This window comes from Salvelinus fontinalis, chromosome 1, assembly GCF_029448725.1.
Source record: "Salvelinus fontinalis isolate EN_2023a chromosome 1, ASM2944872v1, whole genome shotgun sequence".
Taxonomy (NCBI): domain Eukaryota; kingdom Metazoa; phylum Chordata; class Actinopteri; order Salmoniformes; family Salmonidae; genus Salvelinus; species Salvelinus fontinalis.
In genome coordinates this window covers 8217752-8237166 of record NC_074665.1, presented here as the reverse complement: position 1 = coordinate 8237166, position 19415 = coordinate 8217752, and the positions used below count along the sequence as shown (strand labels likewise).

General features: G+C 35.9%; 1 protein-coding gene across 1 annotated transcript in view; it reads left to right on the top strand.

Moving 5' to 3' along the window:
* LOC129812678 (cAMP and cAMP-inhibited cGMP 3',5'-cyclic phosphodiesterase 10A-like) overlaps positions 1-18714 on the top strand; it is a 117006-nt gene extending 98292 nt beyond the window's left edge. Inside the window, exon 21 of the mRNA XM_055864493.1 lies at positions 18506-18714. Within this exon, the coding sequence (XP_055720468.1) occupies positions 18506-18707 (202 nt within the window). The 3' untranslated portion in view covers positions 18708-18714. The remainder of the gene's footprint in view (positions 1-18505) is intronic.
* Positions 18715-19415: the final 701 nt, after the last annotated feature.

Here is a 19415-nt window from a genome sequence, read left to right as displayed (position 1 = left end):
CACACCGTATATTACAAGGACTACACACACCATATATTACAAGGACTACACACACCATATATTACATAGACTACACACCATATATTACAAGGACTACACACACCATATATTACATAGACTACACACCATATATTACAAGGACTACACACACCATATATTACATTCACTACACACCATATATTACATAGACTACACACACCGTATATTACATAGACTACACACCATATATTACATGGACTACACACCATATATTACATTCACTACACACCATATATTACAAGGACTACACACACCATATATTACATAGACTACACACACCATATATTACATGGACTACACACACCCTATATTACATAGACTACACACACCATATATTACATGGACTACACACCATATATTACATGGACTACACACCATATATTACATTCACTACACACACCATATATTACATAGACTACACACATCATATATTACATAGACTACACACACCGTATATTACATGGACTACACACCATATATTACATGGACTACACACCATATATTACATTCACTACACACACCATATATTACAAGGACTACACACACCATATATTACAAGGACTACACACACCATATATTACAAGGACTACACACACCATATATTACATGGACTACACACACCATATATTACATTCACTACACACACCATATATTACAAGGACTACACACACCATATATTACATTCACTACACACACCATATATTACAAGGACTACACACACCATATATTACAAGGACTACACACACCATATATTACAAGGACTACACACACCATATATTACAAGGACTACACACACCATATATTACATAGACTACACACATCATATATTACATAGACTACACACACCGTATATTACATGGACTACACACCATATATTACATAGACTACACACACCGTATATTACATGGACTACACACCATATATTACATAGACTACACACATCATATATTACATAGACTACACACACCGTATATTACATAGACTACACACCATATATTACATGGACTACACACACCATATATTACATTCACTACACACCATATATTACATTCACCATATATTACATTCACTACACACACCATATATTACATGGACTACACACATCATATATTACATGGACTACACACACCGTATATTACAAGGACTACACACACCATATATTACAAGGACTACACACACCATATATTACATGGACTACACACATCATATATTACATGGACTACACACCATATATTACAAGGACTACACACCATATATTACATGGACTACACACATCATATATTACATGGACTACACACACCATATATTACAAGGACTACACACACCATATATTACATGGACTACACACATCATATATTACATGGACTACACACACCATATATTACAAGGACTACACACACCATATATTACATTCACTACACACACCATATATTACATGGACTACACACATCATATATTACATGGACTACACACCATATATTACAAGGACTACACACCATATATTACATGGACTACACACATCATATATTACATGGACTACACACACCATATATTACAAGGACTACACACACCATATATTACATGGACTACACACATCATATATTACATGGACTACACACACCATATATTACAAGGACTACACACATCATATATTACATGGACTACACACACCATATATTACAAGGACTACACACACCATATATTACATGGACTACACACATCATATATTACATGGACTACACACACCATATATTACATGGACTACACACACCATATATTACATGGACTACACACACCGTATATTACATGGACTACACACCATATATTACATGGACTACACACACCATATATTACATTCACTACACACCATATATTACATGGACTACACACACCATATATTACATGGACTACACACATCATATATTACATGGACTACACACACCGTATATTACATTCACTACACACCATATATTACATGGACTACACACACCATATATTACATAGACTACACACACCGTATATTACATTCACTACACACCATATATTACATGGACTACACACACCATATATTACATAGACTACACACACCGTATATTACATTCACTACACACCATATATTACATAGACTACACACCATATATTACATGGACTACACACCATATATTACATAGACTACACACCATATATTACATGGACTACACACCATATATTACATGGACTACACACACCATATATTACATTCACTACACACCATATATTACATAGACTACACACACCGTATATTACATAGACTACACACCATATATTACATGGACTACACACCATATATTACATGGACTACACACACCATATATTACATAGACTACACACATCATATATTACATGGACTACACACACCGTATATTACATGGACTACACACACCATATATTACATAGACTACACACCATATATTACAAGGACTACACACACCATATATTACATAGACTACACACCATATATTACAAGGACTACACACACCATATATTACATAGACTACACACCATATATTACAAGGACTACACACACCATATATTACATGGACTACACACACCGTATATTACAAGGACTACACACACCGTATATTACATGGACTACACACACCGTATATTACAAGGACTACACACACCATATATTACAAGGACTACACACACCATATATTACATGGACTACACACACCGTATATTACATGGACTACACACACCATATATTACATAGACTACACACCATATATTACAAGGACTACACACACCATATATTACATAGACTACACACCATATATTACAAGGACTACACACACCATATATTACATAGACTACACACCATATATTACAAGGACTACACACACCATATATTACATTCACTACACACCATATATTACATGGACTACACACCATATATTACATGGACTACACACCATATATTACATGGACTACACACACCATATATTACATTCACTACACACCATATATTACAAGGACTACACACACCATATATTACATAGACTACACACACCATATATTACATAGACTACACACACCATATATTACATAGACTACACACACCATATATTACATGGACTACACACCATATATTACATGGACTACACACCATATATTACATTCACTACACACACCATATATTACATAGACTACACACATCATATATTACATAGACTACACACACCGTATATTACATGGACTACACACCATATATTACATGGACTACACACACCATATATTACATTCACTACACACACCATATATTACAAGGACTACACACCATATATTACAAGGACTACACACCATATATTACATTCACTACACACCATATATTACATTCACCATATATTACATTCACTACACACACCATATATTACAAGGACTACACACACCATATATTACAAGGACTACACACACCATATATTACAAGGACTACACACACCATATATTACATTCACTACACACACCATATATTACATTCACTACACACACCATATATTACAAGGACTACACACACCATATATTACATTCACTACACACACCATATATTACAAGGACTACACACACCATATATTACAAGGACTACACACACACCATATATTACAAGGACTACACACACCATATATTACATGGACTACACACACCATATATTACATTCACTACACACACCATATATTACAAGGACTACACACACCATATATTACATTCACTACACACACCATATATTACATGGACTACACACACCATATATTACATGGACTACACACACCATATATTACATGGACTACACACCATATATTACATAGACTACACACCATATATTACATAGACTACACACACCATATATTACATGGACTACACACCATATATTACAAGGACTACACACCATATATTACATTCACTACACACACCATATATTACATAGACTACACACACCATATATTACATGGACTACACACACCATATATTACATGGACTACACACCATATATTACATAGACTACACACCATATATTACATAGACTACACACACCATATATTACATGGACTACACACCATATATTACATGGACTACACACACCATATATTACATGGACTACACACACCATATATTACATTCACTACACACACCGTATATTACATGGACTACACACCATATATTACATGGACTACACACACCATATATTACATTTACTACACACACCATATATTACAAGGACTACACACACCATATATTACATAGACTACACACATCATATATTACATAGACTACACACCATATATTACATAGACTACACACCATATATTACATGGACTACACACACCATATATTACATGGACTACACACACCATATATTACATGGACTACACACACCATATATTAAATTCACTACACACACAATATATTACATGGACTACACACACCATATATTACATAGACTACACACACCATATATTACATGGACTACACACACCGTATATTACATAGACTACACACACCGTATATTACATAGACTACACACCATATATTACATGGACTACACACACCGTATATTACATAGACTACACACCATATATTACATGGACTACACACACCATATATTACATAGACTACACACCATATATTACATAGACTACACACCATATATTACATAGACTACACACCATATATTACATGGACTACACACACCATATATTACAAGGACTACACACACCGTATATTACATAGACTACACACCATATATTACATGGACTACACACACCATATATTACAAGGACTACACACACCATATATTACATGGACTACACACACCATATATTACATTCACTACACACACCATATATTACATAGACTACACACCATATATTACATAGACTACACACCATATATTACATGGACTACACACACCATATATTACAAGGACTACACACACCGTATATTACATAGACTACACACCATATATTACATAGACTACACACCATATATTACATGGACTACACACACCATATATTACATGGACTACACACCATATATTACATGGACTACACACATCATATATTACATGGACTACACACACCGTATATTACAAGGACTACACACACCATATATTACAAGGACTACACACACCATATATTACATGGACTACACACATCATATATTACATGGACTACACACCATATATTACAAGGACTACACACCATATATTACATGGACTACACACATCATATATTACATGGACTACACACACCATATATTACAAGGACTACACACACCATATATTACATGGACTACACACATCATATATTACATGGACTACACACACCATATATTACAAGGACTACACACATCATATATTACATGGACTACACACACCATATATTACAAGGACTACACACACCATATATTACATGGACTACACACATCATATATTACATGGACTACACACACCATATATTACATGGACTACACACACCATATATTACATGGACTACACACACCGTATATTACATGGACTACACACCATATATTACATGGACTACACACACCATATATTACATTCACTACACACCATATATTACATGGACTACACACACCATATATTACATGGACTACACACATCATATATTACATGGACTACACACACCGTATATTACATTCACTACACACCATATATTACATGGACTACACACACCATATATTACATAGACTACACACACCGTATATTACATTCACTACACACCATATATTACATGGACTACACACACCATATATTACATAGACTACACACACCGTATATTACATTCACTACACACCATATATTACATAGACTACACACCATATATTACATAGACTACACACCATATATTACATGGACTACACACCATATATTACATGGACTACACACACCATATATTACATGGACTACACACATCATATATTACATGGACTACACACACCGTATATTACATGGACTACACACACCATATATTACATAGACTACACACCATATATTACAAGGACTACACACACCATATATTACATAGACTACACACCATATATTACAAGGACTACACACACCATATATTACATAGACTACACACCATATATTACAAGGACTACACACACCATATATTACATGGACTACACACACCGTATATTACAAGGACTACACACACCGTATATTACATGGACTACACACACCGTATATTACAAGGACTACACACACCATATATTACAAGGACTACACACACCATATATTACATAGACTACACACCATATATTACAAGGACTACACACACCATATATTACATAGACTACACACCATATATTACAAGGACTACACACACCATATATTACATTCACTACACACCATATATTACATAGACTACACACACCGTATATTACATAGACTACACACCATATATTACATGGACTACACACCATATATTACATTCACTACACACCATATATTACAAGGACTACACACACCATATATTACATAGACTACACACACCATATATTACATGGACTACACACACCCTATATTACATAGACTACACACACCATATATTACATGGACTACACACCATATATTACATGGACTACACACCATATATTACATTCACTACACACACCATATATTACATAGACTACACACATCATATATTACATAGACTACACACACCGTATATTACATGGACTACACACCATATATTACATGGACTACACACCATATATTACATTCACTACACACACCATATATTACAAGGACTACACACACCATATATTACAAGGACTACACACACCATATATTACAAGGACTACACACACCATATATTACATGGACTACACACACCATATATTACATTCACTACACACACCATATATTACAAGGACTACACACACCATATATTACATTCACTACACACACCATATATTACAAGGACTACACACACCATATATTACAAGGACTACACACACCATATATTACAAGGACTACACACACCATATATTACAAGGACTACACACACCATATATTACATAGACTACACACATCATATATTACATAGACTACACACACCGTATATTACATGGACTACACACCATATATTACATAGACTACACACACCGTATATTACATGGACTACACACCATATATTACATAGACTACACACATCATATATTACATAGACTACACACACCGTATATTACATAGACTACACACCATATATTACATGGACTACACACACCATATATTACATTCACTACACACCATATATTACATTCACCATATATTACATTCACTACACACACCATATATTACAAGGACTACACACACCATATATTACATAGACTACACACATCATATATTACATAGACTACACACACCGTATATTACATGGACTACACACCATATATTACATAGACTACACACACCGTATATTACATGGACTACACACCATATATTACATAGACTACACACATCATATATTACATAGACTACACACACCGTATATTACATGGACTACACACCATATATTACATGGACTACACACACCATATATTACATTCACTACACACACCATATATTACAAGGACTACACACCATATATTACATGGACTACACACATCATATATTACATGGACTACACACACCGTATATTACAAGGACTACACACACCATATATTACATTCACTACACACCATATATTACATTCACCATATATTACATTCACTACACACACCATATATTACAAGGACTACACACACCATATATTACAAGGACTACACACACCATATATTACAAGGACTACACACACCATATATTACATTCACTACACACACCATATATTACATTCACTACACACACCATATATTACAAGGACTACACACACCATATATTACATTCACTACACACACCATATATTACAAGGACTACACACACCATATATTACAAGGACTACACACACCATATATTACAAGGACTACACACACCATATATTACATGGACTACACACACCATATATTACAAGGACTACACACACCATATATTACATGGACTACACACCATATATTACATGGACTACACACCATATATTACATGGACTACACCCACCATATATTACATGGACTACACACACCATATATTACATGGACTACACACCATATATTACATGGACTACACACACCATATATTACATTCACTACACACACCATATATTACATTTACTACACACACCATATATTACAAGGACTACACACACCATATATTACATAGACTACACACATCATATATTACATAGACTACACACCATATATTACATAGACTACACACCATATATTACATGGACTACACACACCATATATTACATGGACTACACACACCATATATTACATGGACTACACACACCATATATTACATTCACTACACACACAATATATTACATGGACTACACACACCATATATTACATAGACTACACACACCATATATTACATGGACTACACACACCGTATATTACATAGACTACACACACCGTATATTACATAGACTACACACCATATATTACATGGACTACACACACCGTATATTACATAGACTACACACCATATATTACATGGACTACACACACCATATATTACATAGACTACACACCATATATTACATAGACTACACACCATATATTACATAGACTACACACCATATATTACATGGACTACACACACCATATATTACAAGGACTACACACACCGTATATTACATAGACTACACACCATATATTACATGGACTACACACACCATATATTACAAGGACTACACACACCATATATTACATGGACTACACACACCATATATTACATTCACTACACACACCATATATTACATAGACTACACACCATATATTACATAGACTACACACCATATATTACATGGACTACACACACCATATATTACAAGGACTACACACACCGTATATTACATAGACTACACACCATATATTACATAGACTACACACCATATATTACATGGACTACACACACCATATATTACATGGACTACACACCATATATTACATGGACTACACACATCATATATTACATGGACTACACACACCGTATATTACAAGGACTACACACACCATATATTACAAGGACTACACACACCATATATTACATGGACTACACACATCATATATTACATGGACTACACACCATATATTACAAGGACTACACACCATATATTACATGGACTACACACATCATATATTACATGGACTACACACACCATATATTACAAGGACTACACACACCATATATTACATGGACTACACACATCATATATTACATGGACTACACACACCATATATTACAAGGACTACACACATCATATATTACATGGACTACACACACCATATATTACAAGGACTACACACACCATATATTACATGGACTACACACATCATATATTACATGGACTACACACACCATATATTACATGGACTACACACACCATATATTACATGGACTACACACACCGTATATTACATGGACTACACACCATATATTACATGGACTACACACACCATATATTACATTCACTACACACCATATATTACATGGACTACACACACCATATATTACATGGACTACACACATCATATATTACATGGACTACACACACCGTATATTACATTCACTACACACCATATATTACATGGACTACACACACCATATATTACATAGACTACACACACCGTATATTACATTCACTACACACCATATATTACATGGACTACACACACCATATATTACATAGACTACACACACCGTATATTACATTCACTACACACCATATATTACATAGACTACACACCATATATTACATAGACTACACACCATATATTACATGGACTACACACCATATATTACATGGACTACACACACCATATATTACATGGACTACACACATCATATATTACATGGACTACACACACCGTATATTACATGGACTACACACACCATATATTACATAGACTACACACCATATATTACAAGGACTACACACACCATATATTACATAGACTACACACCATATATTACAAGGACTACACACACCATATATTACATAGACTACACACCATATATTACAAGGACTACACACACCATATATTACATGGACTACACACACCGTATATTACAAGGACTACACACACCGTATATTACATGGACTACACACACCGTATATTACAAGGACTACACACACCATATATTACAAGGACTACACACACCATATATTACATAGACTACACACCATATATTACAAGGACTACACACACCATATATTACATAGACTACACACCATATATTACAAGGACTACACACACCATATATTACATTCACTACACACCATATATTACATAGACTACACACACCGTATATTACATAGACTACACACCATATATTACATGGACTACACACCATATATTACATTCACTACACACCATATATTACAAGGACTACACACACCATATATTACATAGACTACACACACCATATATTACATGGACTACACACACCCTATATTACATAGACTACACACACCATATATTACATGGACTACACACCATATATTACATGGACTACACACCATATATTACATTCACTACACACACCATATATTACATAGACTACACACATCATATATTACATAGACTACACACACCGTATATTACATGGACTACACACCATATATTACATGGACTACACACCATATATTACATTCACTACACACACCATATATTACAAGGACTACACACACCATATATTACAAGGACTACACACACCATATATTACAAGGACTACACACACCATATATTACATGGACTACACACACCATATATTACATTCACTACACACACCATATATTACAAGGACTACACACACCATATATTACATTCACTACACACACCATATATTACAAGGACTACACACACCATATATTACAAGGACTACACACACCATATATTACAAGGACTACACACACCATATATTACAAGGACTACACACACCATATATTACATAGACTACACACATCATATATTACATAGACTACACACACCGTATATTACATGGACTACACACCATATATTACATAGACTACACACACCGTATATTACATGGACTACACACCATATATTACATAGACTACACACATCATATATTACATAGACTACACACACCGTATATTACATAGACTACACACCATATATTACATGGACTACACACACCATATATTACATTCACTACACACCATATATTACATTCACCATATATTACATTCACTACACACACCATATATTACAAGGACTACACACACCATATATTACATAGACTACACACACCATATATTACAAGGACTACACACACCATATATTACAAGGACTACACACACCATATATTACATAGACTACACACATCATATATTACATAGACTACACACACCGTATATTACATGGACTACACACCATATATTACATAGACTACACACACCGTATATTACATGGACTACACACCATATATTACATAGACTACACACATCATATATTACATAGACTACACACACCGTATATTACATGGACTACACACCATATATTACATGGACTACACACACCATATATTACATTCACTACACACACCATATATTACAAGGACTACACACCATATATTACATGGACTACACACATCATATATTACATGGACTACACACACCGTATATTACAAGGACTACACACACCATATATTACATTCACTACACACCATATATTACATTCACCATATATTACATTCACTACACACACCATATATTACAAGGACTACACACACCATATATTACAAGGACTACACACACCATATATTACAAGGACTACACACACCATATATTACATTCACTACACACACCATATATTACATTCACTACACACACCATATATTACAAGGACTACACACACCATATATTACATTCACTACACACACCATATATTACAAGGACTACACACACCATATATTACAAGGACTACACACACCATATATTACAAGGACTACACACACCATATATTACATGGACTACACACACCATATATTACAAGGACTACACACACCATATATTACATGGACTACACACCATATATTACATGGACTACACACCATATATTACATGGACTACACACACCATATATTACATGGACTACACACACCATATATTACATGGACTACACACCATATATTACATGGACTACACACACCATATATTACATTCACTACACACACCATATATTACAAGGACTACACACACCATATATTACATGGACTACACACACCATATATTACATTCACTACACACACCATATATTACAAGGACTACACACACCATATATTACATGGACTACACACACCATATATTACATTCACTACACACACCATATATTACATTCACTACACACACCATATATTACATAGACTACACACACCGTATATTACATGGACTACACACCATATATTACATGGACTACACACACCATATATTACATGGTCTACACACATCATATATTACATAGACTACACACACCATATATTACATAGACTACACACACCGTATATTACATAGACTACACACCATATATTACATTCACTACACACCATATATTACATTCACTACACACCATATATTACATTCACTACACACCATATATTACATTCACTACACACCATATATTACATTCACTACACACCATATATTACATAGACTACACACCATATATTACATTCACTACACACCATATATTACATTCACTACACACCATATATTACATGGACTACACACATCATATATTACATGGACTACACACACCGTATATTACATTCACTACACACCATATATTACATGGACTACACACACCATATATTACATAGACTACACACACCGTATATTACATTCACTACACACCATATATTACATAGACTACACACCATATATTACATGGACTACACACCATATATTACATAGACTACACACCATATATTACATGGACTACACACCATATATTACATGGACTACACACACCATATATTACATGGACTACACACACCGTATATTACATTCACTACACACCATATATTACATGGACTACACACATCATATATTACATAGACTACACACACCGTATATTACATAGACTACACACCATATATTACATGGACTACACACCATATATTACAAGGACTACACACACCATATATTACAAGGACTACACACACCATATATTACATGGACTACACACCATATATTACATGGACTACACACATCATATATTACATGGACTACACACACCGTATATTACATAGACTACACACACCATATATTACATTCACTACACACACCATATATTACATTCACTACACACCATATATTACATTCACTACACACACCATATATTACATGGACTACACACCATATATTACATAGACTACACACACCATATATTACATAGACTACACACACCATATATTACATAGACTACACACACCGTATATTACATGGACTACACACCATATATTACATGGACTACACACCATATATTACATTCACTACACACACCATATATTACATAGACTACACACATCATATATTACATAGACTACACACACCGTATATTACATGGACTACACACCATATATTACATGGACTACACACCATATATTACATTCACTACAACACCATATATTACAAGGACTACACACACCATATATTACATGGACTACACACACCATATATTACATTCACTACACACACCATATATTACAAGGACTACACACACCATATATTACATTCACTACACACACCATATATTACAAGGACTACACACACCATATATTACAAGGACTACACACACCATATATTACAAGGACTACACACACCATATATTACATAGACTACACACATCATATATTACATAGACTACACACACCGTATATTACATGGACTACACACCATATATTACATAGACTACACACACCGTATATTACATGGACTACACACCATATATTACATAGACTACACACACCATATATTACATGGACTACACACACCATATATTACATAGACTACACACACCATATATTACATAGACTACACACACCATATATTACAAGGACTACACACCATATATTACAAGGACTACACACACCATATATTACAAGGACTACACACCATATATTACATTCACTACACACCATATATTACATTCACCATATATTACATTCACTACACACACCATATATTACAAGGACTACACACACCATATATTACAAGGACTACACACACCATATATTACAAGGACTACACACACCATATATTACATTCACTACACACACCATATATTACATTCACTACACACACCATATATTACAAGGACTACACACACCATATATTACATTCACTACACACACCATATATTACAAGGACTACACACACCATATATTACAAGGACTACACACACCATATATTACAAGGACTACACACACCATATATTACATGGACTACACACACCATATATTACAAGGACTACACACACCATATATTACAAGGACTACACACACCATATATTACATGGACTACACACCATATATTACATGGACTACACACCATATATTACATGGACTACACACACCATATATTACAAGGACTACACACACCATATATTACAAGGACTACACACACCAAATATTACATGGACTACACACACCATATATTACAAGGACTACACACACCATATATTACATGGACTACACACACCATATATTACATTCACTACACACACCATATATTACATTCACTACACACACCATATATTACATTCACTACACACACCATAAATTACATGGACTACACACACATCATATACAGTTGAAGTCGGAATTTTACATACACTTAGGTTGAAGTCATTAAAACTTGTTTTTCAACCACTCCACAAATTTCTTGTTAACAACTATAGTTTTGGCAAGTCGGTTAGGACATCTACTTTGTGCATGACACAAGTACTTTTTCCAACAATTGTTTACAGACAGATTATTTCACTTATAATTCAGTGTATCACAATTCCAGTGGGTCAGAAGTTTACATACACTAGATTGACTGTGCCTTTAAACAGCTTGGAAAATGCCAGATAATGATGTCATGGCTTTCAAAGCTTCTGATAGGCTAATTGACATCATTTGAGTCAATTGGAGGTGTACCTGTGGATGTATTTCAAGGCCTACCTTCAAACTCAGTGCCTCTTTGCTTGACATCATGGGAAAATCCAAAGAAATCATCACCATGACCTCAGAAAAGAAATTGTAGACCTCCACAAGTCTGGTTCATCCTTGAGAGCAATTTCCAAACGCCTGAATGTACCACCTTCATCTGTACAAACAATAGTATGCAAGTATAAACACCATGGGACCACGCAGCCATCATACCGCTCAGGATGAAGCGTACTTTGGTGCGAAAAGTGCAAATCAATCCCAGAACAGCAGCAAAGGACCTTGTGAAGATGCTGAAGAAAACAGGTACAAAAGTATCTATATCCACAGTAAAACGAGTCCTATTTCGACATAACCTGAAAGGCCGCTCAGCAAGGAAGAAGCCACTGCTCCAAAACCGCCATAAAAAAGCCAGACTACGGTCGTACTTTTTGGAGAAATGTCTTCTGGTCTGATGAAACAAAAATAGAACTGTTTGGCCATAATGACCATCGTTATGTTTGGAGGAAAAAGGGGGAGGCTTGCAAGCCGAAGAACACCATCCCAACCGTGAAGCACGGGGGTGGCAACATCATGTTGTGGGGGTGCTTTGCTGCAGGAGGGACTGGTGCACTTCACAAAATAGATGGCATCATGAGGTAGGAAAATGATGTGGATATATTGAAGCAACATCTCAAGACATCAGTCAGGAAGTTAAAGATTGGTTAGCAAATGGGTCTTCCAAATGGACAATGACCCCAAGCAGACTTCCAAAGTTGTGGCAAAATGGCTTAAGGACAACAAAGTCAAGGTATTGGAGTGGCCATCACAAAGCCCTGACCTCAATCCTATAGAAAATTTGTGGGTAGAACTGAAAAAGCGTGTGCAAGCAAGGAGGCCTACCAACCTGACTCAGTTACACCAGCTCTGTTTGGAGGAATGGGCCAAAATTCACCCAACTTATTGTGGGAAGCTTGTGGAAGGCTACCTGAAACGTTTGACCCAAGTGAAACAATTTAAAGGCAATGCTACCCAATACTAATTGAGTGTATGTAAACTTCTGACCCACTGGGAATGTGATGAAAGAAATAAAAGCTGAAATAAATCATTCTCTCTACTATTATTCTGACATTTCACATTCTTAAAATAAAGTGATGATCCTAACTGACTTAAGACAGGCAATTTTTTACTAGGATTAAATGTCAGGAATGTCATGTATTTGGCTATGGTGTATGTAAACTTCCGACTTCAACTGTATATACACACACACACACACACACACACACACACACACACACACACACACACACACACACACACACACAGAGAGAGAGACAGATATACATACATACACAGATATATAGACACACACACACACACACAGATATATACACACACACACAGAGAGAGAAAGATATACACACACACACACACACACACACACACACACACAAACACAGTTAGTGTATTCATCTACAGATAGCTAGGAGAGACAACCACATATCACAGTTAGTATATTCATCTTCAGATAGCTAGGAGAGACAACCACATATCACAGTCACAGTTAGTACATTAATCTACAGATAGCTAGGAGAGACAACCACATATCACAGTCACAGTTAGTATATTCATCTTCAGATAGCTAGGAGAGACAACCACATATCACAGTCATAGTCAGTACATTAATCTACAGATAGCTAGGAGAGACAACCACATATCACAGTCATAGTCAGTACATTCATCTTCAGATAGCTAGGTGGGACAACCACATATCACAGTCATAGTCAGTACATTCATCTACAGATAGCTAGGTGAGACAACCACATATCATAGTCACAGTTAGTGTATTCATCTACAGATAGCCAGGTGAGACAACCACATATCACAGTTAGTATATTCATCTTCAGATAGCTAGGAGAGACAACCACATATCACAGTCACAGTTAGTATATTCATCTTCAGATAGCTAGGAGAGACAACCACATACCACAGTTAGTACATTCATCTTCAGATAGCTAGGAGAGACAACCACATATCACAGTCACAGTTAGTACATTCATCTTCAGATAGCTAGGAGAGACAACCACATACCACAGTTAGTACATTCATCTTCAGATAGCTAGGAGAGACAACCACATATCACAGTCACAGTTAGTACATTCATCTTCAGATAGCTAGGTGAGACAACTACATATCATAGTCAGTACGTTCATCTTCAGATAGCTAGGAGAGACAACCACCAGTCACAGTCAGTACATTCATCTTCAGATAGCTAGGAGAGACAACCACATACCACAGTCACAGTTAGAGTATTCATCTTCAGATAGCTAGGAGAGACAACCACATATCACAGTCACAGTTAGTACATTCATCTTCAGATAGCTAGGAGAGACAACCACATATCACAGTTAGTACATTCATCTTCAGATAGCTAGGAGAGACAACCACATATCACAGTACATTCATCTACAGATAGCTAGGTGGGACAACCACATATCACAGTTAGTGTATTCATCTTCAGATAGCTAGGAGAGACAACCACATGTCACAGTCACAGTTAGTGTATTCATCTTCAGATAGCTAGGAGAGACAACCACATATCACAGTACATTCATCTTCAGATAGCTAGATGAGACAACCACATATCACAGTTAGTGTATTCATCTTCAGATAGCTAGGAGAGACAACCACATATCACAGTTAGTGTATTCATCTTCAGATAGCTAGGAGAGACAACCACATATCACAGTTAGTGTATTCATCTTCAGATAGCTAGGAGAGACAACCACATATCACAGTTAGTGTATTCATCTTCAGATAGCTAGGAGAGACAACCACATATCACAGTTAGTGTATTCATCTTCAGATAGCTAGGAGAGACAACCACATATCACAGTTAGTGTATTCATCTTCAGATAGCTAGGAGAGACAACCACATGTCACAGTCACAGTTAGTGTATTCATCTTCAGATAGCTAGGAGAGACAACCACATATCACAGTACATTCATCTTCAGATAGCTAGGAGAGACAACCACATGTCACAGTCACAGTTAGTACATTCATCTTCAGATAGCTAGGGACAAGTAAGCAACAGCAAAGTCAGAGTTAGTAGTAAAAAGCCTTTTGATATTCTGATTGTGTTTCCACAGGGAGAACCTTTGCCAGTGGGAGAAGATAGTGAATGGAGAGGAGGAGGACAGTGGAGTGAGAGGAGTGTGGGCTCCATCAGAGCCTGTTGACCCCAGGGCAGAGCCTGTTGACCCCAGGGCAGATCTTGTTGACCCCAGGGCAGAGCCCAGCACTGAGGAACTATCGAACCCCGACTCAGGCCCTGTGAAGGTGGACAACTGACTGGCAGTGAAGCCACTGCTCTCCCTCGCTAGTTTACAAGTCAATACGCCCTCAACACATTCCCTGCCATTAACAGGGACTACTTCCTGTCTGAACTGTTAGAGCCTCACTTCATGCTGAAACAGGAAGGAGGCGGACACATGCGTAGGGACTAGGGAAGGTGATTGGTGGATTTACAAACAAGGGGATTATTTTCAGGACCACACAGTTACCTCATTGGGTGAGGGAGGTGAGGAGGTAACCCTGACAGTGTTCATTGCTTCGTAGACACACGGATGGACGGCTGGAGGACAGCGGGGTCTTGTTCATTAGGCACGAAACGGAAGCTAACGGGCCGAAACAGGGAGGAACTACCCTGGACTTGTCCTTGAGGTGGGGACTCACCTGATGAACTCCACTGCTTGGGAACCAATTCATACCTGTCCAAACGGATCAGTATGTCTGTGGTGTGTTTTAGTTGGTTTGTTTTGAATAGATTTTAATTGTGTCTGGTTTGTTTTATGTTCCGGTCTTGTAATTTGCAGAGGCCTTAGTCTTTACACTCTAATCCTTTAAAAAGGTCAGGAGGTGTGAAATCTTGACTGTTTTTTGTTGTTGTAGTTTCAGACTTTATGAATGTGTCTGAAATGGCACCCTAATCCACTACATAGTGCACTACTTTTGACCGGAGCAATATGGGCCCTGTTCAAAAGTAGTGCACTGTATTGG